Source organism: Cucurbita moschata, unplaced genomic scaffold, assembly GCF_002738365.1.
Source record: "Cucurbita moschata cultivar Rifu unplaced genomic scaffold, Cmos_1.0 Cmo_Scf00014, whole genome shotgun sequence".
Classification (NCBI taxonomy): Eukaryota; Viridiplantae; Streptophyta; class Magnoliopsida; order Cucurbitales; family Cucurbitaceae; genus Cucurbita; species Cucurbita moschata.
The window spans coordinates 4,505,679-4,529,684 of record NW_019268530.1 but is presented as its reverse complement, the minus strand read 5'-3'; the positions used below and the strand labels follow the sequence as shown (position 1 = coordinate 4,529,684).

The 24,006-nt window shown below is 33.0% G+C and overlaps 4 protein-coding genes across 7 annotated transcripts; 2 read left to right on the top strand and 2 right to left on the bottom strand.

Moving 5' to 3' along the window:
* Positions 1 to 4,721: 4,721 nt before the first annotated feature.
* On the top strand, positions 4,722 to 6,962 carry LOC111452417 (flavin-containing monooxygenase FMO GS-OX-like 9). The gene is made up of 6 exons (XM_023093128.1): positions 4,722 to 5,457; positions 5,539 to 5,700; positions 5,783 to 5,865; positions 5,980 to 6,115; positions 6,321 to 6,494; positions 6,585 to 6,962. Exons 1-6 carry the CDS (start codon positions 4,777 to 4,779, stop codon positions 6,768 to 6,770), a joined length of 1,422 nt encoding a protein of 473 aa, XP_022948896.1. The 5' UTR covers positions 4,722 to 4,776; the 3' UTR covers positions 6,771 to 6,962.
* Positions 6,866 to 9,959, bottom strand: LOC111452416. 3 transcript variants are annotated; one of them, XM_023093126.1, is made up of 4 exons: positions 9,742 to 9,959; positions 9,255 to 9,393; positions 8,775 to 9,051; positions 6,866 to 8,605 (listed from the first exon to the last, which is right to left on the bottom strand). In XM_023093126.1, the coding sequence occupies exons 3-4, from the start codon at positions 9,021 to 9,023 to the stop codon at positions 6,908 to 6,910; spliced, it is 1,947 nt and encodes a 648-aa protein (XP_022948894.1). In that variant the 5' UTR covers positions 9,024 to 9,051; positions 9,255 to 9,393; positions 9,742 to 9,959; the 3' UTR covers positions 6,866 to 6,907. The 3 variants fall into 3 exon arrangements, with proteins under 3 accessions (XP_022948894.1, XP_022948892.1, XP_022948895.1); XM_023093124.1 differs by lacking the exon at positions 9,255 to 9,393; XM_023093127.1 differs by lacking the exon at positions 9,255 to 9,393 and having other exon boundaries at positions 8,775 to 8,990.
* A 1,022-nt stretch (positions 9,960 to 10,981) lies between these two features.
* On the bottom strand, positions 10,982 to 11,491 carry LOC111452418 (dCTP pyrophosphatase 1-like). The gene is made up of 2 exons (XM_023093129.1): positions 11,315 to 11,491; positions 10,982 to 11,231 (listed from the first exon to the last, which is right to left on the bottom strand). The coding sequence occupies exons 1-2, from the start codon at positions 11,441 to 11,443 to the stop codon at positions 10,998 to 11,000; spliced, it is 363 nt and encodes a 120-aa protein (XP_022948897.1). The 5' UTR covers positions 11,444 to 11,491; the 3' UTR covers positions 10,982 to 10,997.
* Positions 11,492 to 17,970: 6,479 nt separating this feature from the next.
* Positions 17,971 to 22,202, top strand: LOC111452415 (protein IMPAIRED IN BABA-INDUCED STERILITY 1-like). Of its 2 annotated transcripts, XM_023093123.1 has the most exons (10): positions 17,971 to 18,215; positions 18,302 to 18,706; positions 18,981 to 19,265; positions 19,425 to 19,742; positions 19,901 to 20,128; positions 20,329 to 20,426; positions 20,508 to 20,595; positions 20,828 to 21,361; positions 21,479 to 21,611; positions 21,802 to 22,202. In XM_023093123.1, the coding sequence occupies exons 2-10, from the start codon at positions 18,311 to 18,313 to the stop codon at positions 21,810 to 21,812; spliced, it is 2,091 nt and encodes a 696-aa protein (XP_022948891.1). In that variant the 5' UTR covers positions 17,971 to 18,215; positions 18,302 to 18,310; the 3' UTR covers positions 21,813 to 22,202. The 2 variants fall into 2 exon arrangements, with proteins under 2 accessions (XP_022948891.1, XP_022948890.1); XM_023093122.1 differs by having other exon boundaries at positions 17,971 to 18,706.
* The last annotated feature ends 1,804 nt before the right edge of the window (positions 22,203 to 24,006 follow it).

Sequence of the window (24,006 nt, the reverse complement as noted above, 5' to 3'; positions counted from 1 at the left end):
TTTTTTTTTTTTTTTTTTTTAAATAAATATTTGAATTAAGTTAAAATAATACGAATCCAACGACTGATCATTTGCGTGGACTAGACGAATCAATTTTTTTTTAACTTATGTTATGTTTTTCTTTATTTGTATTTAATAGCTTTTATTATTATTATTATTATTTTTTTTTTTTTTATAGTTTGCAATTGAACTACATTTTATTTAAATTATCTTTTTACCTATTTAATGATACATAATATTAAACTTTGAAATTATGGTAGAATACAAAAAAAACATTTTGAAAGCTTATGATTATTAACTTATTTACTTTTACGACAAGTAATATTGAATTTTGAAATTACAGTGGAATACAAAAACGTTATGTTTAAAACCCTTTGTGTGTTATGTATCTTTCAAACCTTGATTTAGATTTGATGTTAAAATCGATTCATTGGATTAGTCATGATTAAGCTAATACTGAATTGTCTTAGTATCTAGGAGTGACTATAGATTCCAAATTCGATCCAAGAATTATTATCTTCCTAACCCACTCTTAGTTTAGAATCAATTCGGATCTCTAACTTTTCAAAATCAGCATTATTGGAAACATTACAAAAATAAGTTAATTGACTTTTATTTTCATTGAAAGACATATATATATGTATGTATATACGTATGTGTATGTATGTAATGTGTGTGTTTATATTTTAATATGTTGATTTGTTTTGAGTATTTACTTTAAACGTTGAATTTCATTTGATGTGCCTGAACTTAGATAATTGTTTCAATCTTTAACTTTAAACTTAAAAAAGCGCGGTAATAGCCTTTCAAAAAAAAATATTTAATAAGTCATTAAAAATAATTTTAAAACTAAATTTTGTTAAAATTTGTAAGTGTTGAGAAAATTATTTTATTGTTAATTTATACACTAACCTAAATTTGTGCATTAATTAAAACTACATTTATGCCAGAATTTTACATTTATATATTACTTTTAAATTAGACTTTTGAGCTGATTGAGTGAGCCCACTAATGATCCATTTCCTTAATGGGCCCTCCAATTGATGCAACAAAAATCTTCAAAAAGCCCAATTAGTGTTGGGATTTCAAACAAGGCAAAGGTACTGTATATAGTTTCAAACGACATGTCGACATTTCAGTCGCATGTCGTTCACTCAAGCACCTCCATAAATCAAGGCTAGGGAAAACATTATTCCATTTTCTTTTTCTGAATTTTTTTATAATAAATCTCAATTAATAATTCAAACAATTTTCATCCATTTTAATAATTTTTTCTACCAACATTTTCATATTATATATATATATATATATATGAAATAATTCATATAATATAATATTTAATTTTATGATGCATCCATTATAGTTTAATTAAGCCATGATTAACATTTAATTCATATAATTTCTATTCCTTTTTATGATTTTTATAATTTTTTTTAAAAATTTTTATCAATGACATGAACATAATAATCTTAGAGAAAAAAAAAAACTATTTTTTATATGAATAATCATAAAAGTTGTAAAAGAGAATGATTGGCAAAATATATATATATATATATGCATGGATGTTGATTTGGCTACAAGATTTTATAAAGAGATTTTCACCACTGTCTTTAACATTATGATTCCTTATATATATATATATATATTATATATGCATGGATGTTGATTTGGCTTTAAGATTTTATAAAGAGATTTTCACCATTGTCTTTGACATTATGATTCCTTTTCAAATTATTATGATTAATATAATATAATATAATATAATATGTGAACTAAGCGTAAAGGGAAGAAAATTTCATCAAATTTTTCTTTTGCTTTCACGGAATAAAATATGCTCAATCTTATTTCCAACCCCATCGAACAGTTGTCTAATAATTAATTGATCTATTAGATATAAAATTTAATTTACGTGGAAGGAAATAATATTATGGGCAGGAATAATAATATTAATTTTTATGAATGAAATAATAAATAAAGAAATAAAATTGAATTTAGGAGAAGGTCCACGTGGAAATTAGGGCTTGGTAAGAAATAGTTGTAATAATCGAAATTATAAAGAGTTGTCGTGCAAGTTAATAATTTGAAATATATACCTTTCCTTTGAATTGTGAAATTACTGTTTTGGGTAATTCATAATTCACTCCTCACCTACGTATACTATATTTCTGTTAAGTAATAATTATATTAATATGTGTATAATTAGCAAAATATAATGAAAATGTTACCCAAAATATCAAAAACATTTTGCTAATTAAATATATATGGATTCACTTCTACGTTTAGAATTAAAAATTCATATTATATATATATATATAGGACGAGTGATCGAAGATGTTTGTGGGTTGGATTGAGAAATATATGATAAAATGCAGTAATTAAGTCACTCTTTGTAAGAACCCAGATCCACCACTAGTAAATATTGTCTACTTTGAGTTTTTGCTTTCAAGTTTTCCCTCAACGCTTTAAAACGCGTTTATTAGGGGAAGGTTTCCACACCCTTATAAATGATGTTTTGTTTTCTTCCCAACCAATATGGGACATCACATTTTTATTAAGATGTGATTGTATCCATTATTTACACAGAGTGTTACAAACATAACATTTATATATGTAGTAGGTGTGGTAATAATATTTTTATTTTTGGCATGGACCACGTTAAACATTTTAATGGATGAATTATTTTATTTTTATAAAGGAACGACCACTTTATATATTATTTATTTATTTATTTATTTTTGCATTTGTCATGTTGTAATAATGTGGAAGCAAAGTTAGGAAATAGGAATTGGAAAATTAAAGGGAAAGTAATAAAAAGAAAAAAAAAGAAAAAAAATGAATAATTTGAGTTGACATAAAGTTTGTTAAGAGGAAGTGATTGGAAATTGTGAAGGATATGCTTTAAGAAGTGGCATTCTCCCCCACACTGGAGATGGGCCCTACACTATTTTTTTTTAAAATAATAAATAACTATTATCATTAAATATACCTATTTTAAAATTTAAATTCTTTATTATTAAACAATTTCATTTTTTTTTAATTATATTACTATTTATTTATTTTTAATTTGGCTTTAATTGTTTTTATAAAAATATTAGAATTCCAAAACCACTCTGATTTTTTTTTTTAATTTAAAAATTGTGTTTAATTTCTTATCCTTTCTTAAATTTATATTTTTTTAATAAAATATTTAAAAATTACTTTTTTAAAACTCAATTTCTTAAATATCAAAAATCAAAACTATATGATTATACAACATAATCTCAATTGTTTACGTAAATTTTTGATTTTATGTTTAATTAAGTAAGAATTTTATGTTAATTTAAGTTAAAATTTATAATTTAACTTTTCTTATAAAGAAAAAAAAAATAAAAGCAACGTGGATTATTTTTCCATATTTTCCCATCTATTCTCTAGCATTTAAAACTTCGAAAAACAAATAACAAAAGTAATTAGATTAATTAAATTATGAACATTTAAAATAATAATTAACATCATGAGAAAATTAAAAAGGATGATTTGGTCGGTAAAAAACCAAAATGATGGCGATGATGGCATTGGATACGTTGTTTATTATTGGCAACAGCGGTTGTGTGTCACAGTTGTGAGTTTATATGCGTGTTCCACGTTGTTCTTCATTTCATTGAACTTAGATTTTGTGTTCTTAATCTATTTGATTCGAATATGAATTTAATTATTGTTAAATTCATGTAGTCGAAGATAATCATCCATCCATATTATAGAAATGTTTATTTAATCTACCGAACATGAAATCTCTATTTAAATATAAAAAAAGGAAAGAAATGAAGAAAGATTTCTCTCCGACCTAACCTTACTTTTTATATATGAATACATCTGTCTAACCTATAAAATTATTATATTTTTTTCTTATAAAACATTATTATTGATTTTTTTTTTAAAACAAATAGTTTTGAATATATATATAAAAAAAGTCCTCCACGTATCCAGAGCCTTCACAAAAATAAATGAAAATTTTCACAAAAATAAAAATTAAGATAGAGGTAGAGACCGAAACAGAAAATGCTTTCCGTCCTCGACCCATGAGTGGGTCAATGAAAAGTGTAGTGTAGGTAGCTAAGACCAAATTAAACTAGTTCATCATTGTTGAAGGGTCACGTGTGTCTCCTTCCCAGCAAACCATCTCCATTTCTATCCATTATTGCCTTTTCTTTTGCTTAAATTCTTCCCCAAATCTTTTTTTTTTTAAATAATGTAGTCTCGATCCTTTTAAATATATAACCAACGATCCCTTTTACATTTTAGTATGCATGTATTAGCATAATTTCGTATAAAACTAATGAGACATTCTCGTGGCCACTTGCATGTAAGAAAGCCAACCACCACATAAGCTAAAAAAACAATAACCATACGCCAAATCAGAAGTGATTGGCTCCTATTCTAGTATGGATTGTGAAAATTTATAGATTGTACTAGTAGATATGGTCTTTTTTGTACTTTTCCTCAAAGTTTTTTAAATGTGTTGATTAGGGACGGTTTTCACACGCTTATAAAGAATGTTTTATTCTCCTTTCCAATTGACGTGGGATCTCACAACCAATCTAGGTGGATCTTCTTGCACGTTTAGAAATATCTTAATTAATTGAATTGGTACGAAAAAGACCCAATCTTCCTTCTTTTTACTTTTCAATCTCCAAACTTCAACTATAAAACCTAAACATCTCTCCCACCCTCCACACCCCAACAATCATAAACCGCAAAACGGCCAAAAGAAAAGAAGTGTCCATTGCAGAAGCAGGCATGGTGTCTGAAAAGCTTCACCAATGGAAGGAGAGGAAGGTTTGTGTAATAGGAGCAGGCCCTTCAGGGCTAGTGGCAGCCAGAGAGCTAAGGAAAGAAGGCCACAAAGTTGTTGTCTTTGAGCAAAACCATGACATTGGTGGCCAATGGCTCTACGACCCACATGTCCAAAAGGAACATCCTTTAGGAAAATCATCCAATTTCCTTAATGTTCATAGCAGTGTTTATGCCTCTTTAAGGATCGCTTCACCCAGAGAAATCATGGGGTTTTCTGATTTTCCATTTCTTGTCAAGAAAGGGCGTGACACTAGAAGATATCCTGGCCATAAAGAGCTGTTCTTGTATTTGAAGGACTTTTGTGATTGGTTTGGATTGAGAGAGCTCATAAGATTCAATACCAGAGTTGAATATGTGGGAATGTTGGATTATTCTGATGATGATGTTCATGTTCATAATCATCATGATCGTGTTGGAAAAGAGATTAAATGGGTTGTCAGAAGCAGAGATAAAACAGGGGATGATTATGATAAGATCTTAGTTGAACAAGTTTTTGATGCTGTTGTTCTTGCTAATGGACATTATTCTCATCCAAGATTGCCCAACATTAAAGGCATGGACAAATGGAAAAGAAAGCAAATTCATAGCCATGTTTATCGCGTTCCCGAGCCGTTTCGTGATGAGGTAAATCAAACTACGAGTATCATTAAGTCTCGTTTGATAACGATTTCGTAAGAAATGACGGTGTTTTTTTTGTGTTTGTAGGTAGTAGTGGTGGTGGGAAGCTCTCAAAGTGGGCAGGACATATCGCTGGAGCTAGTGGAAGTGGCAAAAGAAACTCATATAAGCACAAGATCAATGGATACCATCACTGAGGGTTTATCCAAAGTCATCCAAAAACATCAAAACTTGCATCTTCAACCACAGGTTCGTCTTGGTTTTGGTTTGATTGATCTTAAAAGTTCGGTTTTGCCACTCATATTTATGTTTTTTTTGAGCTTGCTTGCAGATTGAATCTCTCGAAGATGATGGTCGGGTGCTGTTCGTTGATGGGTCCTCCATCATCGCTGATACCATTCTTTATTGCACTGGGTACTATACATATCATTCTTTTCGATATTACAAGTTTAGTCCATTAATTTTCAAGTTTGTGTCTAATATGTCCATAGAAATCGTTTTTTTAACATATTTTGGGTCGGTTTGTAGGTATTCATACTCATTTCCGTTTCTTGACACCAAAGGAATAGTTGTTGTGGATGATGATCGAGTGGGTCCGTTGTACGAGCATACCTTTCCCCCATCCTTGGCTCCCTCGCTTTCGTTTATTGGCATTCCAAGAAAGGTATAGCTTTCATACGATGTCACATTGACTTCTTGTTACGTAATTAATCAAAATCGTGCGTAAATATTCCGACATTGTTATGTTTTTTTTACGAACAATTATGATGTTCGGTAAGCTAAAAAATGGGATATTTAGACGTAGGAATGCACTTTTTAAAAGGGCAAAAAATTGGGTGTGAAGTAATATGATTGTTGTTGCGCTGCAGCTCATTGGCTTCCCTTTCTTTGAATCACAAGCAATATGGATAGCTCAACTGCTGTCTGGGAAAAGGACATTGCCATCATGGGATGATATGATGCAATCCATCAAAGAGTTTTATCACTCAAGGGATGTTGCTGGCATTCCTAAACATAATACCCATGATTTAGCTGATTTCGAGGTACCACGTTTTTGTTAGACATTGATCGATCGATCGAACGAACTATATATAGTTTAAGTCTTTGATCGAAAAAACATCTTTATGTTGTAGTATTGTGACAAGTACGGCGATAACGTTGGATATCCGCATTTGGAGGAATGGAGGAAGAAACTGTGCTTATCGTCTCTTATAAATTACTTTACCGACCTCGAAACATTCCGTGATTCGTGGGACGACGATGAGGATCTTCAAGTGGCGTTTCAAAGTTCTCATTTCGCTCAAGTTTGTCCTCAGTAAACAGAAACTATTTATCATGTAAGAGCTTCAAGAATCAATTCTACTTTCATTTTTGTTGTTCAAATTGTAGTATCCAAATTAAAGACTCAGATCAGTTTCCATAGTGTATGAGATAACTTCATTTATTAAAACTATGACTATACTTGTCCTACAACGATCTTTCGATTACAAGCTCGATATCTCTGTCCCCGACGACGACGAGTAATATTTCCCCAAAGTAGAACCTTGCTACTGTTTACTTGATCCATGATTGACCCTAAGACAGTTTCTGTAAGTTTTGAAGATGAGTTACATAACCGTCTCTTCCCTCGAGTCCATGTCGTTCTACCTCGAGAATTTGCAACTTCTATCAGACCTCGTATTGCTTGAATGTCTTCTTTAACCTCGTACCTCGACAAAGTTGCAAGACTTGGAAGAATTTCTGTCTGAAAATTCTTGCACGGACTCCGCCTCACACGGCTCTTCCCGAGTTGACATGAAGACGAAGAAACATGTTTTACCGCTGCCTCGTCGTGGTTACTTACTATCAAAGAACACTCTTCCACTTTTGTTTCTTTCAACTTCAATGTCATGATCTCAAAGTCATCCATGGAATTTGGTGAAAGCTCCTTTGAGTCATTAGCATCCTTATTTTTCAAGGCTATTTCAGCAAACCAGGATAAAGATTCACATGAAGCTGGAACATACTGACAGCTGATGTTTTTCTGACAATTTTGAGCCGTCGATGATGAAATAGATATCAAACGTTCTGCTGCAATCGCGACGAGATCCTCCAATGGTTCGCCATCATCTCGAATGGAGTTTAGAAAATTTGATCCAACTTGGTCATCAAACTCTCCTGTAATTGAATGTTTCATTTCAGTGGAGCAACAAGGTGTTGCCAAACATTCTTCATTTAAGCACACATTGAGGTCGATTCGACCTTTGATCCAATTTGCAGAAGCGTCGAATGAGCGACGAGATTCTCCTTTTACGCTCTCGGACTTGGTGCCATTACTGAAGCTTATCTCAAGAGGGCTGCTTACACTATCAGACCCAATTCTAGATATCAAGTTCTTAACGCTAGAGCGATCGTCTTCAGCAAGCATAGCGTTTTCTATCAACATTTTGGAACTCTCAGCATCCAAAATATGGTGTTCTTTAGGATCTTGTGCAGATTTTGTCAAAGATGTAGTGGATGATGACAGACTTGAACTTGCAATATCTTTGTCTTGCTCTGAGTAAACAAGAAAGTTTGAATTGGCTTTGCCATAGAGCTCATGGAAAAGGATCTCCCTGTGACCAGTAGCCTCGTTTAAATCGACGTATCCAAAACCCGATTCTTCCTCAAAGTTTGGAGGATCGTTTAAATCAACCGAGACCTTAGTTTTCTCTAATAATGAGGCATTCAAATCATACTTGGCAAGAAAAGGTGTTCTAGCACTAATATGAACAATCTCAGGTATTCTCTTCATATCACAGCTCGATATTTCAGGCCTTTCGGACAATTCATCTTTTACGTTCGAGTGTTTGCTGTCAGTTGGAAGTTCAAGATCAAACATCACTTTTCCCAAAATCTTTCTCTTAGATTCCGAAACGTAAGTATTCGTTGAACAACTTCCATTCAGAACGGAGTCGGAATCTGTTTGAAAGTTCTTCCCTTGACATGAAAGTAACGACGTCTTTTCTTCACCGAAAATAGATGATTGATTATACACAGGGAAGTTTCGTGCATCTTTAGCACACAACGCAGAGACCCGAGCTGTCGTAATGCGAACATCATGCTTACTTGATTCCCTCTTCATCTCAGCTATAAACTCCCTCTGTCGTCTATAAAGTCGATGAAGTTCGAAAAGCTGGACAGTTGATTCATATTTCAGATGATTTTATAAGCTTAAAACTACGAATATTAAAAGCATCGGATTTTTAACAAAGCAAACCATTGCAAAGATATTGTAACACATAGTTCCATAATGATTCAGAGCCAAAAAAACATATATATATATATGCAGACCAAGGACATACCTGATCCCTAAAAACCAATTCTTGCTTAATCATTATCTGCTTCAACGCTTCTCGGCCACAATCGACATACAGACCCGCTGACAACGGTGATAAGAAACCATTGGAGCTATGTCGACCGTTCACCATTTTATCCTCACTGATTTGTGGCCATACACAGCTACCAACAACTCCTTTACGATCCCGACTGAAATAAGAGTTCGGATAGTTGCTCGAACCCTGCATATTGGCTCCAATACCAAGAAGTTCCATAAATAACTACAAAGGCTTCACTGGATTTCTGGAAAGAAAAGCAGCCAAAAATTGATTGGTAACTGATAGAAACATGCTAAAACTTAGCATATCATTACAGTATTAGTAGGTTTCTTACACTATATCTTTGAGTTTTGATTAACCCAAGCTAAAGATTTCTAAATTGCAACCATTTATCAGTGAACCCATGTGGAACAAGGATTGAATTCTAGTCTTAATCAGTGAACCTACCTCAGGCAGAGTTCCTTGCCAAAAGCTAAACCCAATCTACACAGAATTTCACATTGAAGCGACATGGTTCACTCCATCTATGAGTATAATACTCATCTATGAGTTCAATACTCATCTTGAGTGTTCAAACTTTAAGAGCCTGAATATCAAACACAAGAAACCAGATAAAAAAAACTCCACCCAGAACATCTTGCAGTTAAAAGAAAAGAACATGAGTTGAATGTTTGAAGTTGCTAGGAAATTTCATGACAAATGAGAAGAAAGCTGAACCATGTCCAGCACAAACAAAATTAACAACTCAGAAAAGAAAATCAAGCCATTGGGACAATCGAGAAGCCAAACAACATGATTCAGAAGCGAAGAAACAAAGATATCGCATTCATTCATAATTCCACAACAAAAATTGAATCGACAGAACCCACAAAAATTAAGGAATCCCCACATCCCATAAAGAAAATTGAATCAAGAAGGGAAGAACAGAACAAACCCAAGTGAAAAAACGAAGTGGAACGAATCATCGGGGTTTGCGGGAAGGAAGGGGAAGTGGAAAGAAAAAATGAATCAGAGGCGGGGATTGAAAGGAATGAATCAGAGGCGGAAAGCGGATAAAATCAGGAATTTAGAGAAGAAATTGAAATGAGAAGAACAAAACTTCCATTGCAAGGGACACATTTATCTTCTCCTCTCTCTCTATCTTTCCTTCTCTAATTTATGTTCCACTTTTTTTGGATTTTTTCATTACTCCAAAAAAAACTTACATAAACTAAATATCCTTTATTTTCTTTTATTTAATTCTCTACTCACTATCTAAATAACTTTCTTCTTTCCTAACTATAAATTTTCAATAATAATATTTTAAAAATACATTTAAATAATATTTCAGAAATACTTAAAATTTTAAAAGGTTTTATTAATCCATAATTTTTTGATTAATCGTATAAAAAAAAAAAATTCCAACAGAGTCTCATATTTTTAGTTCAACAATATGTGATCATGATTAGAATTAAACTTCTAATTTTTTTGGTCGAAAAGTTATAATGTCATTATTAATTGAATGATATTAAACTGTCAAGTCAAACGTCAATTTGTATGTCAATAATATTGTAAATTTAAATTTAGAATTCAATATTATTTTGCACATGGCACTCCGACCTAAATATGCAAAGGGCTAAGCTCCTTTGAAGATTGTACACTATTTCTAACGACCAAAAAGCATAGTTTTATCCATCTGACTATCACAAAAATTAATAATTTTTAATAAAACTAAGTTCGACGCAAAAAAAAAAATTATAAGTTGATACGATTTCTTTAGGTTAAATTACAAGTTTATTCCATATTTATATTATCTATTAAAAATTAATTTATGTATTAGATATAAATTAATATTTAAAATTTTGTCTCGTAAATTCCTCCACTTCCTAATATTCAAAAGTTCCTGGACTAAATTTGTAATTTTGAAAATTAAGAGACTAAAGCAATAAAAATTTATAAATTAATTGACTAAACTTGTAATTTTTTTTTTCACACTTTCAACAGGATTAAAATACATTATCTCGTAAAATTTATATTGAAATTGCAACTAAAATTTAGAGTAAAAATTGATATTATTTCGTAGAACACTCCCAAATAACCATAATGCTACGTAAACAAAAATCTAAGTCATCGTTATTTTTTCTTCCATGAGCTAGTTTAAAAGTTTCGTCGAACATATCTGTCTGATCAGTTGAATCATATTCAAGATAGTCATTGTTGTTGGTGAGGAGTGAGAGGGTACTTAGTGGCATTCTTAAGGATCTTGGAAAGGGCAGCTCGGCCAAGATCAACCCTACACACATCCGCAAGACGAACCAAGTAGAGTAGCACGTCCGAGAGCTCCTCCCCCAACTGCTCCTTGTCGGCGGCGGACCAGTTGGGAAGCCCCCTCGCCACCTCTCCCTTCCATTGGAATATCTCCGACACCTCCCCCACTTCTCCCACCTTTTTTTTTTACCATAATCAAACACACCAACAACTCAATAACCAATTACGATACCAAAAAGAGTAGGTTTGAAATGACTTACTAATGCCAGGAGGAGGTTTCTCAGACTGTGATACTTATCCCAACCTCTAACTCGAGCGAATTCCGCTACCCTCTCGCTAAGTTCTCTAAGAGGAACGTCTTTGTTCGTCTTCTCCATTTGCTTTTCCATCTCTCGCCCTCATTCGCTTCCTCAATTTAAAGACCAAACCACGAGGAAAATGGGTTATTGATGGGATTGATAATAAGAGTTCGAGAACGATTTAAAAGAATTGAAGTTACTATCTCTTGTACTCTCTTCGTAACGCAATCATCAAATGCTTTACTTGAAACAATTATATATTCCGTGACTTCTTAATTTTTTTTTTCTAAACAACAATTGAGTGAGAACAAAACATGCTAAAAGAATCCGTGAGGTCAAGTTTTTGAAATTTCGATGGTTGGAGAGGACGAGATGCTAAAAAAAAAGATAGTTGAGGATTGTCATGTCCAGCTACATATTGAAGTTACAACAAGGACATATCTAAGGCCCCAACGGCCATATAATTATTTAAATAACAAGGACAATAATTCATTTAAATAATTATCTTACGTCAATTTTTTTTTCCAACATTTTAATACATTTTCTATAATTATTAATGAAAGTAGGCATTTTTTAATAATTAATAAAATTTTAATTTTATTTTAATAATTTAGCCAAAATATTTTGTTCGACCTGATAGACCCAAAAATAAATTACAACTCTATTTTATCTTTAAAATTATTATAAAAATTAAGAATATTTGATGAATTATGATATTTTGAAATAATTTGAATTTAAGAAGAGAGAATTGAGTTAGATTATGATTTGAATTAAATTAAATTAAATTGAATTGCGAAGTTTATTCAGATGATGTTTCAAAAGAACGTAACGATCCTAATGGAAGGCCAAACTCATGGTGCATTGGGCGTTAGCGAGCGAGGTGATCTTGAAGGACTCGTCAGTCATAAGATAAGAAATTGAGTTCGATTGAAGGAAGGAAGACCAAAATTGTGGTGTGGATCAAAGTCACCGCCGTCGCCGTTGAGAGTTACACGGCGGAGAAGGTTTGGTTGGTCGCCGGAATCAAGAAATCGTGACCGAATTCGCCTTCACCTTTCTCTTTGCTAATCATTTTTGGGCTTACAACTGTGGACCATAAACAAATGGGCCTTATGATTAATGATCATGTGTTCTGACTGAATCCCAAAAGCGGTTATCGACAAAAGTTGTATGGTGTTGTGGTCATGTTTGTCCAAAGTGTGTTGCTTGTGGCCGCATGACGAGTGTAGAAGTATACGATCGTTCACCAAAATCATATCATGTACTATAAGGGAATATGATTAGTCGTCACTTCTACCTACCCGAGTTATATGTTATCAAAATCATTGTTGTTGCCTCATCTCTTTTAACTTATAACCGTGCTTTCTTTCAAATTATTTTTAACGTATTTTCTTACTCGCATTTTCTAAAATATTTCACACAAATGTAACTCGAGATTCGAGTATACGCCGACATTATAGCAAAATTATGAATATTATGGAGATGATTGAAAAGGGACATTTATAAAATTGAAATTGTGGGTAAAATTGATTGCCAACTGGTCCTATATGCAATTGCCTAACTTTAAAAGCCCATTTATTCAATTGTTTTTCCTTTTTCTCATGATATTAATTATGGTTCTTCTCTTTATTTATTTATTTATTTATTTATTTATTGCCCTTTTGATCCCTTTAGAATTAATAAATTATTGTTATTATTTAGAATAGTGGGTGTTCAATTTTCATTCTTTTACAATAATTTATTAATGTGCTATTAATTGGTGCATAAGGTTAGACTTTTATAAAAAAAAAAAAAAATAATAAATAAATAAATAAATTAATATTAAATTGAATTATTTACCTAGTATAAAGATATTTTTGACTGTTTTTTTTTTTGGACCGATATGAAATTCGGGTTAGTTGGGTTAGTGACCCGAACAACTTAAATAGAATTCACAACCCAAACCTTTATTTCAAGGTCGGTACTCACATTATTATTTATTTTTTTTTAATAACATCTAAAATTTCATAAAACTCAAATATCAAATATTCACAAGTCAAAACGTATGATTACATCGGTTACAAACCTCAAATATTTTTAATTTTAAAGGTACATTAGGGTTAGGATGTAATTCATGTTTTCGAGTTTGATTGAATCGATCAAATAAAAAAAATGTCAACCAGTGAATTGATTTTTTTATTTTCAAGAATTCAACCCCACCCCAAATTAATTAATTAAAAAAAAAATCCGAGTTTTGTCAAATTCTTGAACCATTTCAACGCCTTTAATATAATATGACTCTAAACTTTAAGGAATGACAAATAAAAGAACCAAACATGAGAATCATTTTCATTTGAGATGAACACTAATATTTTAGGTATGATTAATATTTTAACTAATTAAATTATTATGATTAATACTAAAATAACGCGTAAATAGTATTAAATAATACTTTTATTTTATTTTATTTTGTATGACAATGGTTTAAGTAGAAGTAGTTTTTGAAAACAATGAAAATGATATAATTAATTAAAGAAATGTGAATAAAAGTGAGACTTTAAAACTCTAATTTATGTGATTAATAAAGTAGTTGGAAAGGGAGTAGAGTGACCCAACCGCGTATGACTTGTGTCTTATGTATAATATTAAACTAATCATGGATCTCCCAAATAAATTAATTCAATACCTACCTTACCATCTTTCTTATAAACTATAAACAAAGTTCTAAATTATATTCTTCATCCATGCGAGTGCATATGTTAATAAAGCGGATTCATACCCAAGTTTGTTATATTCAATTAATGCTGGATTTGTATGATCCCAATCAAGATGTGGTACTAAAATCATGCCTATACATGTCAAAACTAAAATGTCTCACAGACATTGTTAGTTCTCTCTAACCCTTAGACATTGTAGTTTAAGCGAGCTACCTTATGACACATGACATACCCTTTGAGAGATTGATTATATTATTCGACTAATTGAGTTCATTATGAAACGAGAGAATAAGTGGAATCGATTGATTGTGGAAGATGGGGGAAGAGAGTGAAGTGGAAGCATCATAGGTTTGAAGAACAAACATGACATGCAAACTTCATAAACCCTAAAACCCTAAAAGGGAAACATCAATCAAACCCACACCCATCCTTTCTTCTTTTGGGGCATTCATCACAATGTTGGGAAACCAATTATTACCACCAAAACCCATGTGGGTAATTTTGGGTTAAATCATGATTACATTATTTCTTTTTAAAAGGGAAGGTCAACCATATCAAATTTTGATTAATGTAAACCAAATTCATGAATATTAATGGATTAATTAGTAATCAAACCTTATTATTTGACTTAAACTCAATGTAGCCCATGCAAGCCATGTGAAATAATGAATCTAGGGTTGGTTGTACCAACTATAACATTTTTTTTTGGGGTTAATTTAATCTCTATTTAATAACGAGAATTTAATGTATCCAAAGAAAAAAAAATTATAATCTATACTTTTATATACAGACGTCGATATTAGTCTTCGTCTTCTGCAACATGACCATGTTACCTATTTGTCTTGAATTTCCACTTCTATGAATGAAGACTAATTCAATCGAGATTGTTTTTTTCTTTTTTGAAATATTATTCAATTTAAATTTTTCGAGGAGCCATACGAAGTGTTAGGGAGAATTTGGAGTTGGAAAAAGAAGGTAATAAAATAAATTTGTTGACCATAATTATTTGTATTAATAAAAATAGTATAATGTTGAATTTTCAAATTTTGACTAATATAATCTTTCTAGACAATAATATCATTTTTATAAATACAAAAAAAAAATAAAAAATAAAAAAAATTATAGACTAATTTAATTTGGAAAATAAAAGAAAGTTGATTTGTTTTGTAATTAGGCATAAAATAGTGATTTTGGTATGGTTTTTATAATTATGAAATGTTATTATTGTGGAAATTGAATGCAGATTGAGCATATGATATAAAATAAATGAATAAATAAAAACTATAATATATACTTTTCCATGTTGGGAATGATATGGAAATAAAAGTAAGGACCCAAATTAAAGAATAAATCAACAATTAATTTTATTGCACAAAAGCAGAGGCATGCATGCCAATAGTGTGGGGCCCAATAAAGTCAATCCTGTGGGCCCACCGGCTCATCTCAAAAGTACCAAACAAAAACAATTAAATAAAGTGAATTATAATTGTTTTTTTACTTTTGTTTTCTTTTTCCTTTTTGAAAAATTACAAAAAAAAAAAAAAAAAAAAAATCACTCGATTAAAGAAATTATTTATGAGTAATTAAGTGATTATATAGTGTAAATTTTTTAAATTAAAATAATTATTTCATTATTTAGAAACTCTATGTTAAATCTTTTAAAGATTTAGTTTCGGATCGTAAAATTTTAAAAAAATTTTAAAAAAATATATAAAATTTGAGTTTGATGATATCATTTTTATAATTAAAGAGTTTGAATGTAACAAAATTTATAAATAAATGGGTGATTTATGAATTTTCTATCCCTATAGATTTAATTGTAACAATTTTATACGTGTAAAAAACTCATAATAACGTGTTAAGAGGGTTAGGAGTGATTTTTAGTATTTTTTCGATTCTTTTGTTATCAATCAAAATTAACTTTATTCCTTCCCGTACTCCATGGTCTATTCTTTACGTTGATTTGAAAGCTTGTTTTTACCTAATAAAAATATGATTCAAAATTTTAAAATGTTTAAAATTTCAATTTTAGAATGATATTAATTAATAGACACTCGATTGTCACATTAAAAAAAGTATTTATATTTCTTAAATAATATAAGAAACAATTATAAAAATTAGAATTCACTAACGAGGCTAATAAAGCTCGTGTGTGTATATATATATATATATATATAGTTTATTTTTTGAATAAAGTGGTTCGATGGATAAAAATGATTAAAATTTAACCGCTTAAAAAAAATATATTTAGTAGTCTTTCATAACAGAAATATTGTTAAGAGTCTTGGGTCGTAAAAACAAAAAAGTTTGTGACGCTGAAAGAGGCCTCCGATAAATCAGCTAAAATCGCAAATGCCTTTTATCTCATACTACTCTTTCGATACATAATCTAATGGTTTAGAAAAAAAAACAAGAAAAAAAATTCTCTATCGAATTCAACTAAGTTTTTTAGTTCTCAAATACATAATTCGTCCAATTAATTTATAAAGATGCTATTTTGTATTAAATAAGAATAATAAAAAAAAATGGAGTTAGAATAATAATAATAAATAAATAAGAATTAAGAGTTAAAATTGGACGTAGATGACGTCAAATTGACGTAATTACCAAAGATAGTAAATCAGTAATTGTTGATTATTAAATTTAAAGAAGTAGTTAATTAAATGAGTAATTATTATTTATGGGATGTGAGCCAATTTCATTTGTGAACGAAATATAATCTTTGATCTAATAATTTGAAGTGAGTTTCGAGACTAATTGGGATTTGGGATCCCATTCATTCAACACAAATTAATTGCAATTTATTAAAAATATTATAATTTGGAGTCTAAATTAATCTAAAATTATATTAGGACAAAATTAGCTTTACTTTAAGTAAACTGACAAAATTAGTACTTTATAATATTATAATTTTTTTTTAATTTAATAAGTTTATATCCATTTTTACTTAAAGAAAAATGATGATCTTATTATTGATAATATTAAAATTTATTTGATATGATTTTAAAGACCATTATAATTACATTTAATTTAAAAAAAAAAACGTAAAAAGACCTTTAAATTTTATAAAAACTTGAAAAATACGTTAAAATTTTTTAAAATAAATTTACTGTGATTAAAAAATACTTATAAACTAAACTTTTAAAATTAACATTATAATCTTTGGAGTGTCTATAAACGATTTTGTCGGGCTATTTTTATTGTAATTTTTTTTTTAAAACTTAACTTTAAAAAATAAATATTAATAATTTAATCAATTTTTATTTTTAAAAACCTCTATTTTGAAAGAAAAAGAAAAAGAAAAAGAAAAGGGAGACAAACAACGAATTTTCGGGGGTCATAAATGGAAAAATCAGAGATTGAAAATCTCAAAGCCGAGAGAGAGAGAGAGAGAGAGAGAGAGAGAAAGGGGGGAAAATATTTTAATTTTTTATTATTTTTAATAAAAAAAAAGACAGATACTTAGTCAACAACTACCCTAAACCAAAACCCGCTCCAACGCGCCATGCCAACAACCACGCGCTACGTGGTTGGATTAAACAAAATGGGCCTCGTTCCCATTTGGCCGTCAGATACACGCGATGCTTGAGAGAAGAAGGTTTCTGGAAAGTGGGAATTGCGAGTCCAATTAAAAAAAATGGAAGACCAAAGCAATAAAGGAACAAAAGCAGAGAATAAACAGAGGCTGCCCGAAACTCTGCCCATCCCGGTTTGTTTCACACCTCTTTTCGTCGTTTTGGTTGGTTCACAAATTTAGACTTCAGACAAAAAAAAACCAAACCGCTTTTTTTTTTATAATTTTTTTAAAAATTTAATTTCAAGAAATTATATATTTATTATTGAGTTATGCTTGAATTACTTTAGATTTAAATATTATTTTAATTAATATGAAATTGAAAAGGGTGATTACTGGAGTGTTGGAAAGAAAGATGGATGGGGTTAGAATAAGGGGGAAATTTATGGAAGGTGTTGATTTTGTTGCTCAAATTTTCATTATTTACTGATGATGTTGGAGCAGTGGGTATTCACTTTTCCGTTGATTTCGCGGTGTTTAGCCTATGGAGCCTCTCTTTAATGCCTTCTTCTTCTTCTTCTTCTTCTTCTTCTTCTATTCACCATCTTCCGCAATCGCCGCACTGTGGATCCGAAACACTCACTGATACACCGTAAACACAAATCCACATTCCAAATTTCTAAACCGAACTTCCCTCATTTTTTCCTTTCTGGGTTATTAATGGTTGAGTAGTTACAGTGATCCGCCATGGGGTGTGTCAACACGAAGCATGCCGTGTCCGTTACGCCTGCATTCGATCACTCCGGTGTGTTTCGGGACAATGAATCCACGGCGATCGGCAACTCGGGTCGGAGCCGACTTGGGTTTGGGGAGATTGACAAGGGTTCGAAGCCCAAGTCCAAGACGAGGACGAAAGGGTCCCGTGACTTCAATGGGGTTGCGAGCGAGTTCGGTGAGTCGGGTCGAGCGAGTTCTAACGGCGGTGGGAATGATACTTTGAGCTTCCGAATCGGGAATTTTAATAAGTATATGGAAAGTGAGCAAGTGGCGGCGGGATGGCCTGCTTGGCTCTGCGCCGTCGCCGGTGAAGCCATTCAGGGCTGGGTTCCACTCCGCTCTGATGCCTATGAAAAATTGGAGAAGGTTCTTAGTTCTTAGTCCTTTTCACGCCCTTTAATCTCTGTTTTGCTCTGTTAATCATATCAAATCCATTGAGTGTTTATGACCTGATAATCAGATCCCACCTAAATTGAAATCTATCACTATGAACAAACTTCTCTGAATTTGTTATTTAATCTTAACTGTTGACATTTCTATACAGCATATTATGTTAGTTGAAGTTGCTGTGTTTCTAGGAAGTTGTTGTTGGTCAAGATGGACTAAGTTCTGTCTCCTTATTGTTGTTGAATCTTAATAGATTGGACAAGGTACATATAGTACTGTATTCCGAGCACGTGAACTCGAGACAGGAAGGATAGTCGCTTTAAAGAAGGTCCGTTTCGATAATTTCGAGCCCGAAAGTGTTCGGTTTATGGCACGAGAGATCATGATTCTGCGCAGGCTTGATCACCCCAATATCATCAAATTGGAGGGCTTAATCACGTCTCGTTTATCATGTAGCATTTACCTTGTGTTCGAGTACATGGATCATGACATTACTGGACTCTTGTCTTGCCCCGACATCACTTTTAGTGAATCACAGGTATGCTTGATTGCAGTTTCGCATCAAGTTTATGTTATGCTATGCTATGCTATACTATGTTGTTATTATAAAGCTCACTTGTTTAGATTATATCTTCGGGAGTTGAAGTCGAGACAATGAATACAGTAATGAATCCGTTGCTCTTTTCGTTTTCTGTAGATTAAATGCTACATGAAACAATTGTTATCCGGGCTCGAGCATTGTCACTCACGTGGCGTAATGCATCGAGATATTAAAGGGTCTAATCTTCTAGTCAATAATGAAGGGGTATTGAAGGTGGCTGATTTTGGTTTGGCAAACTTCTGTAATTCGGGGCACCGACAACCTCTAACCAGTCGTGTTGTCACGCTATGGTATCGTCCTCCTGAACTTCTACTCGGCTCAACGGACTACAATGCATCTGTGGATCTTTGGAGCGTTGGCTGTGTTTTTGCAGAACTCCTTGTTGGGAAACCTATTCTTCAAGGAAGAACAGAGGTAATGTTTTTGTCATTGATACATTAAAATAGAAGCTGGAAGACATTTGATGTCTTCAATGATTAAATGTCTGTATGAGTGAACTGAGATGTCTTCCTTAATAAATCATGACATTCCATTTGCAATCTATTATTGATACCTTCCTCATCCTATCACAGGTTGAACAGCTACACAAGATCTTCAAGCTTTGCGGCTCTCCTCCTGATGAATACTGGAAAAAATCTAAACTTCCACATGCTACTTTGTTCAAACCACAACATCCTTACAATAATTGTTTACGACAGACGTTCAAAGATTATCCTTCGACGACCGTGAACTTGTTAGAAACTCTTCTTTCTGTCGAACCATACAAGCGCGGAGTTGCATCCTCTGCTCTCACATCTGAGGTAATAATGCTGTGGAGCAAAATGTTAAATCTTTTGTTGATATCTCAAGCTTCTGAAACTATTGCATCATAAACTTCTATTTTCACGGTTAACGTGTCGATTTGTCGGTATGGATTATAAAATCAGTGTTCTTTGCAGATACTAGAACCAAATAATCAGTGTTCTTTGTCTAATGCTATATCCTTTGTGGGTTCTTTCAGTATTTCAGTACAAAACCACACGCATGTGATCCATCAAGCATGCCAATATATCCACCAAGCAAAGAGATTGATGCAAAACAAAGAGAGGAGTCTAGAAGGTTGGTTTCTCATTCCAAATCTAATTGCTTCTTCTGATTCACTATTGTTCATCTTTAATCAAATTCATTTAACAATCTCAGGAAAAAAGGCAGTGGAAGAACCCGTGGATTAGATAGCAGACGGTTAACTCGAAAGCATCTCGGAATCAGTAAATTAGCACCAGCAGAGGTATTTCCTCTCTCTGTTTCTATTCATTTTGTAAGAACTCAAGCCCACCGCTAGCATATATTATTCTCTATGAGCTTTTCCCTTCGGGCTTACCCTCAAGGTTTTTAAAACGCGTCTGCTACGGAGACGTTTCTACACCCTTATAAAGGGTATTTCGTTCTTCTTCCCAACCAACGTGGGATCTCACATATTGTAAGGAAGTTCTCATACGTCCACTTAAAATGTTGTACAGGACTTATCGGTTTCAGCTCGAGATTTGCATAAGATTAGTATTAATGCTCAAAATCTTAAAGAAGAGAAGGTTATCAAAGGTGGTGAGGTGAAAAAGGTTTCAAATGATAAATTGGAAGAGTCTATGCATGTAAAGAATGCATCCCAAGGAGACATTCCCTTCTCTGGCCCCCTACAAGTTTCTACATCAAGTGGCTTTGCGTGGGCAAGACGACGAAGAGACGAAGCATCTATTAGATCGCATTCGAGATCAATTTCACGAGGACACGTAATTAATGGGCTGGATCATTCTGCTATATTGCATTCAAGAAGCAATGTGGACTCTAAGTTTCATGAAAAGGGAGACATGTTGTCCATCAGCTGTTCAAGTTCGAAGGGACGTGAATCAAACGAGAGATCCAAGGTTGTGATACGGAATCAATGGGGCAAGTTTGAGCGTCCCGATTCGTTTGATGCTTCGGATGAGTACCATTCGCAGGATTTTTCAGTGGCACTCTACTTGCAAGATGAAATGGAAGCTAAGAGGAGTAATCTGGTAAGTATAAGATGATTAACGCTAGCCCTCCTTTGATTGATGTTTGCCATTGTCTTAAAAAGTTTGCAAGGGTTGTTCTACTATCTAAACCTCCATGACTTGATGATGTTGTGACAGAGTTATCAGGACCAAGTGGACAAAGTTGAATACTCTGGGCCCTTGTTATCTCAATCGAGCCGAGTGGATGAACTCCTAGACAGACACGAGAGGCACATCCGACAGACAGTTCGAAGATCGTGGTTCCAAAGAGGTACATGACATTTCACCTCAATGTCAGCATTTTCTCTTGATATGTTTGCCACATGATCTTAAACACAAAGTTGAAATAAGTTCGCAGTGCCTTCGTTTCGAGCTCGTTTGTCTTTCTGTCTGCAGTCCTTATGTTTGCCATGTGTTTGCTTTTACATTCTTCTCAGAATCATCTGTTCTCACACCTGTAGGTAAAAATTGATTAGTAATCAGTTTTGTATTAGAAGAAAGCACCCAGAGAAGAGATCTTCTCAGGTTGAACATGGCAATCACTCAAAAAATTTATTGATTCCTGAAGATGTCATAGCAGTAAATTCATAAGCAAAGAAGTTAAAGACATTGCTGTTGTTCAACACAAGTACACACGTTGGAACGTCTCACGAAATTCGAACTATTTGGATGATCAAACGAGTTCATTTCCTTCCAAACAGCCATTTTTTTTTCTCTCTGTTTAGTTCCCTGAGTATTTTTTTATCCAATCCTGTAATGTATAGTCTTGTACTGATAGATGATGAGAAAGTATTATTGTAAATGTTCCGGATTCGTAAGCATGGCAGCAGCTTCTCGTTCAATAACAACACAAAATTCTACCTGGGCAGTATCCTTATCAGGTGTTACTATTCTTAAATGCACTTATTTCTTCACTTCACTGCTTGCTTCCATGAAAAGAAAAGGAGGGAAATAATAGTGTGATGCAAAACCATAAGAATCTTAAATCATGGTTGATTGTCTGCAGATGCCTTCTTCGGTCTTATTGTTGGGAGCAATTGTGAGATGTTAGGAGAAGAACGAAGCATTCTTGACTAGAGTGTGGAAACCTCTCCCTTATAAATGTGAGGGAAAGCCCGAAAGGAAAAGCCCAAAAGAGGACAATATCTGCTAGCGATGAGCTTGAGCTGTTACAAATGGTATCAAAGCCAAACATCGGGCGATGTACTAGCAAGGAGGCTGAGCACTGAAGGTGGGTGAATACAAGGCGGTGTGCCAGTAAGAACGTTCGGCCCTGAAGAGGGGTGAATTGGGGGGTCCCACATTGATTGGAGCAGAGAACGAGTGATAGTGAGGATGCTAGGCCCCAAAGGGGTGGATTGTGAGATCTTACATTGGTTAAGGAGGAGAACAAAACATTTTTTATAAGGGTGTGGAAACCTCTCCCTAGCATACGCGTTTTAAAAACATTGAGGGGAAACTCGAAAGAGAAAACCGAAAGAGGACAATATCTGTTAGCGGTAGCGGTGGGCTTGAGTCGTTATAGATGTCTTCTTCATGTTGGCAGCAAGCATCACCACCAAATGCTACATTTTTGAATGTCTGTCCTCTTCTGCAATTTGTTAATGAATCGTTGTCTTAGTAGAAGCGTTCAAACACATATGGAGTTAGAAAGAAGTCGAACCAAATCAGATCGAAAATCAAATCATAAACATGTTGTTTGGCAATCAAATCGCCTCCATTGTTGGGAAGAGGCAAGGACAAAAGGGAGAGGACATTCATAATGTACAAAGTCAAGCATTTGGGTGATCAAACAAGATAAGTCCTGCTGGGTGAAGAAGGGGGCAAAGGGATGTGAAGATTCAGAATAGAACAGTGGTTTTAGGATTAAGATAGTGAAATTGAGGGCTCCATAATTGAAATGATATTGTAGAAAAGAAAGCAAATGGGACATTATGTTAAAAGCCAAGCTTAAGCTACACATGGATGTGCCTCTTCCTTTGTCCTCATCTTCTTTGGTAATTAGCATTCATCCTTATTACAACAACCTTCAATTCCTCTCACACCAAATCATCATCACTCGACAAATGCATCGAAATAATTCATTTCCGCTCTGTCGATCAATGGTAGTATAAGAGATCTGTAACTCCTTCAAAAATTCATAGCTTTCTATCTATACTTAACATGTATCTCTTCTCTTAGTCATACTTGATGTATCACATCTGTCACTCCACCTCAACTGTAACAGTTCAAGCCTACCTCTACCAAATATTTCATAATCCACCCCTCTTCGGGGCATATCATCCTCTTTGGAACACTGCTCGATGTCCACCCTTCTCTGGAGCTTAGCGTCCTCACTAGTACACCGTCTAGTGTCTAGCTCTGACACCATTTGTAACAGCTCAAGCCTACCGCTAGCAGGCATTGTCCATTTGTGCTTTCTCTTTTGGGTTTCTCCTCAAAGTTTTTTAAGCGCATATGCGAGTAAAAGACTTTCACACCCTTATAAAAAAATAAAAAAAAAGTTCCTTCTCCTTTTCAATGGATGGATCTCTCATACAACTCTATCTTCCTTATCAGTGAACTAAAAATAGTGCATAGGTACCTGCTACAGGGGCTGAATCACAAGTTTAGACCCTCAGGTCTCACTTTTATGTCAAATTTGTCATTGTCTAATAGACACCTCA

Excerpts from the sequence above, each read along its gene's own strand:
- LOC111452417 (XM_023093128.1), top strand. The coding sequence starts at position 4,777 with ATGGTGTCTGAAAAGCTTCACCAATGGAAGGAGAGGAAGGTTTGTGTA. Across the intron at positions 5,458-5,538 it reads CCGAGCCGTTTCGTGATGAG|GTAGTAGTGGTGGTGGGAAG; the intron begins GTAAATCAAACT and ends TTGTGTTTGTAG. Across the intron at positions 6,495-6,584 it reads ATGATTTAGCTGATTTCGAG|TATTGTGACAAGTACGGCGA; the intron begins GTACCACGTTTT and ends TTTATGTTGTAG.
- LOC111452416 (XM_023093126.1), bottom strand. The coding sequence starts at position 9,023 with ATGGAACTTCTTGGTATTGGAGCCAATATGCAGGGTTCGAGCAACTAT. Across the intron at positions 8,606-8,774 it reads AATTGGTTTTTAGGGATCAG|CTTTTCGAACTTCATCGACT; the intron begins GTATGTCCTTGG and ends TCAACTGTCCAG.
- LOC111452418 (XM_023093129.1), bottom strand. The coding sequence starts at position 11,443 with ATGGAAAAGCAAATGGAGAAGACGAACAAAGACGTTCCTCTTAGAGAA. Across the intron at positions 11,232-11,314 it reads GAAACCTCCTCCTGGCATTA|GTGGGAGAAGTGGGGGAGGT; the intron begins GTAAGTCATTTC and ends TAAAAAAAAAAG.
- LOC111452415 (XM_023093123.1), top strand. The coding sequence starts at position 18,311 with ATGGGGTGTGTCAACACGAAGCATGCCGTGTCCGTTACGCCTGCATTC. Across the intron at positions 20,427-20,507 it reads CAAAGAGAGGAGTCTAGAAG|GAAAAAAGGCAGTGGAAGAA; the intron begins GTTGGTTTCTCA and ends TAACAATCTCAG. Across the intron at positions 21,362-21,478 it reads AAGCTAAGAGGAGTAATCTG|AGTTATCAGGACCAAGTGGA; the intron begins GTAAGTATAAGA and ends ATGTTGTGACAG.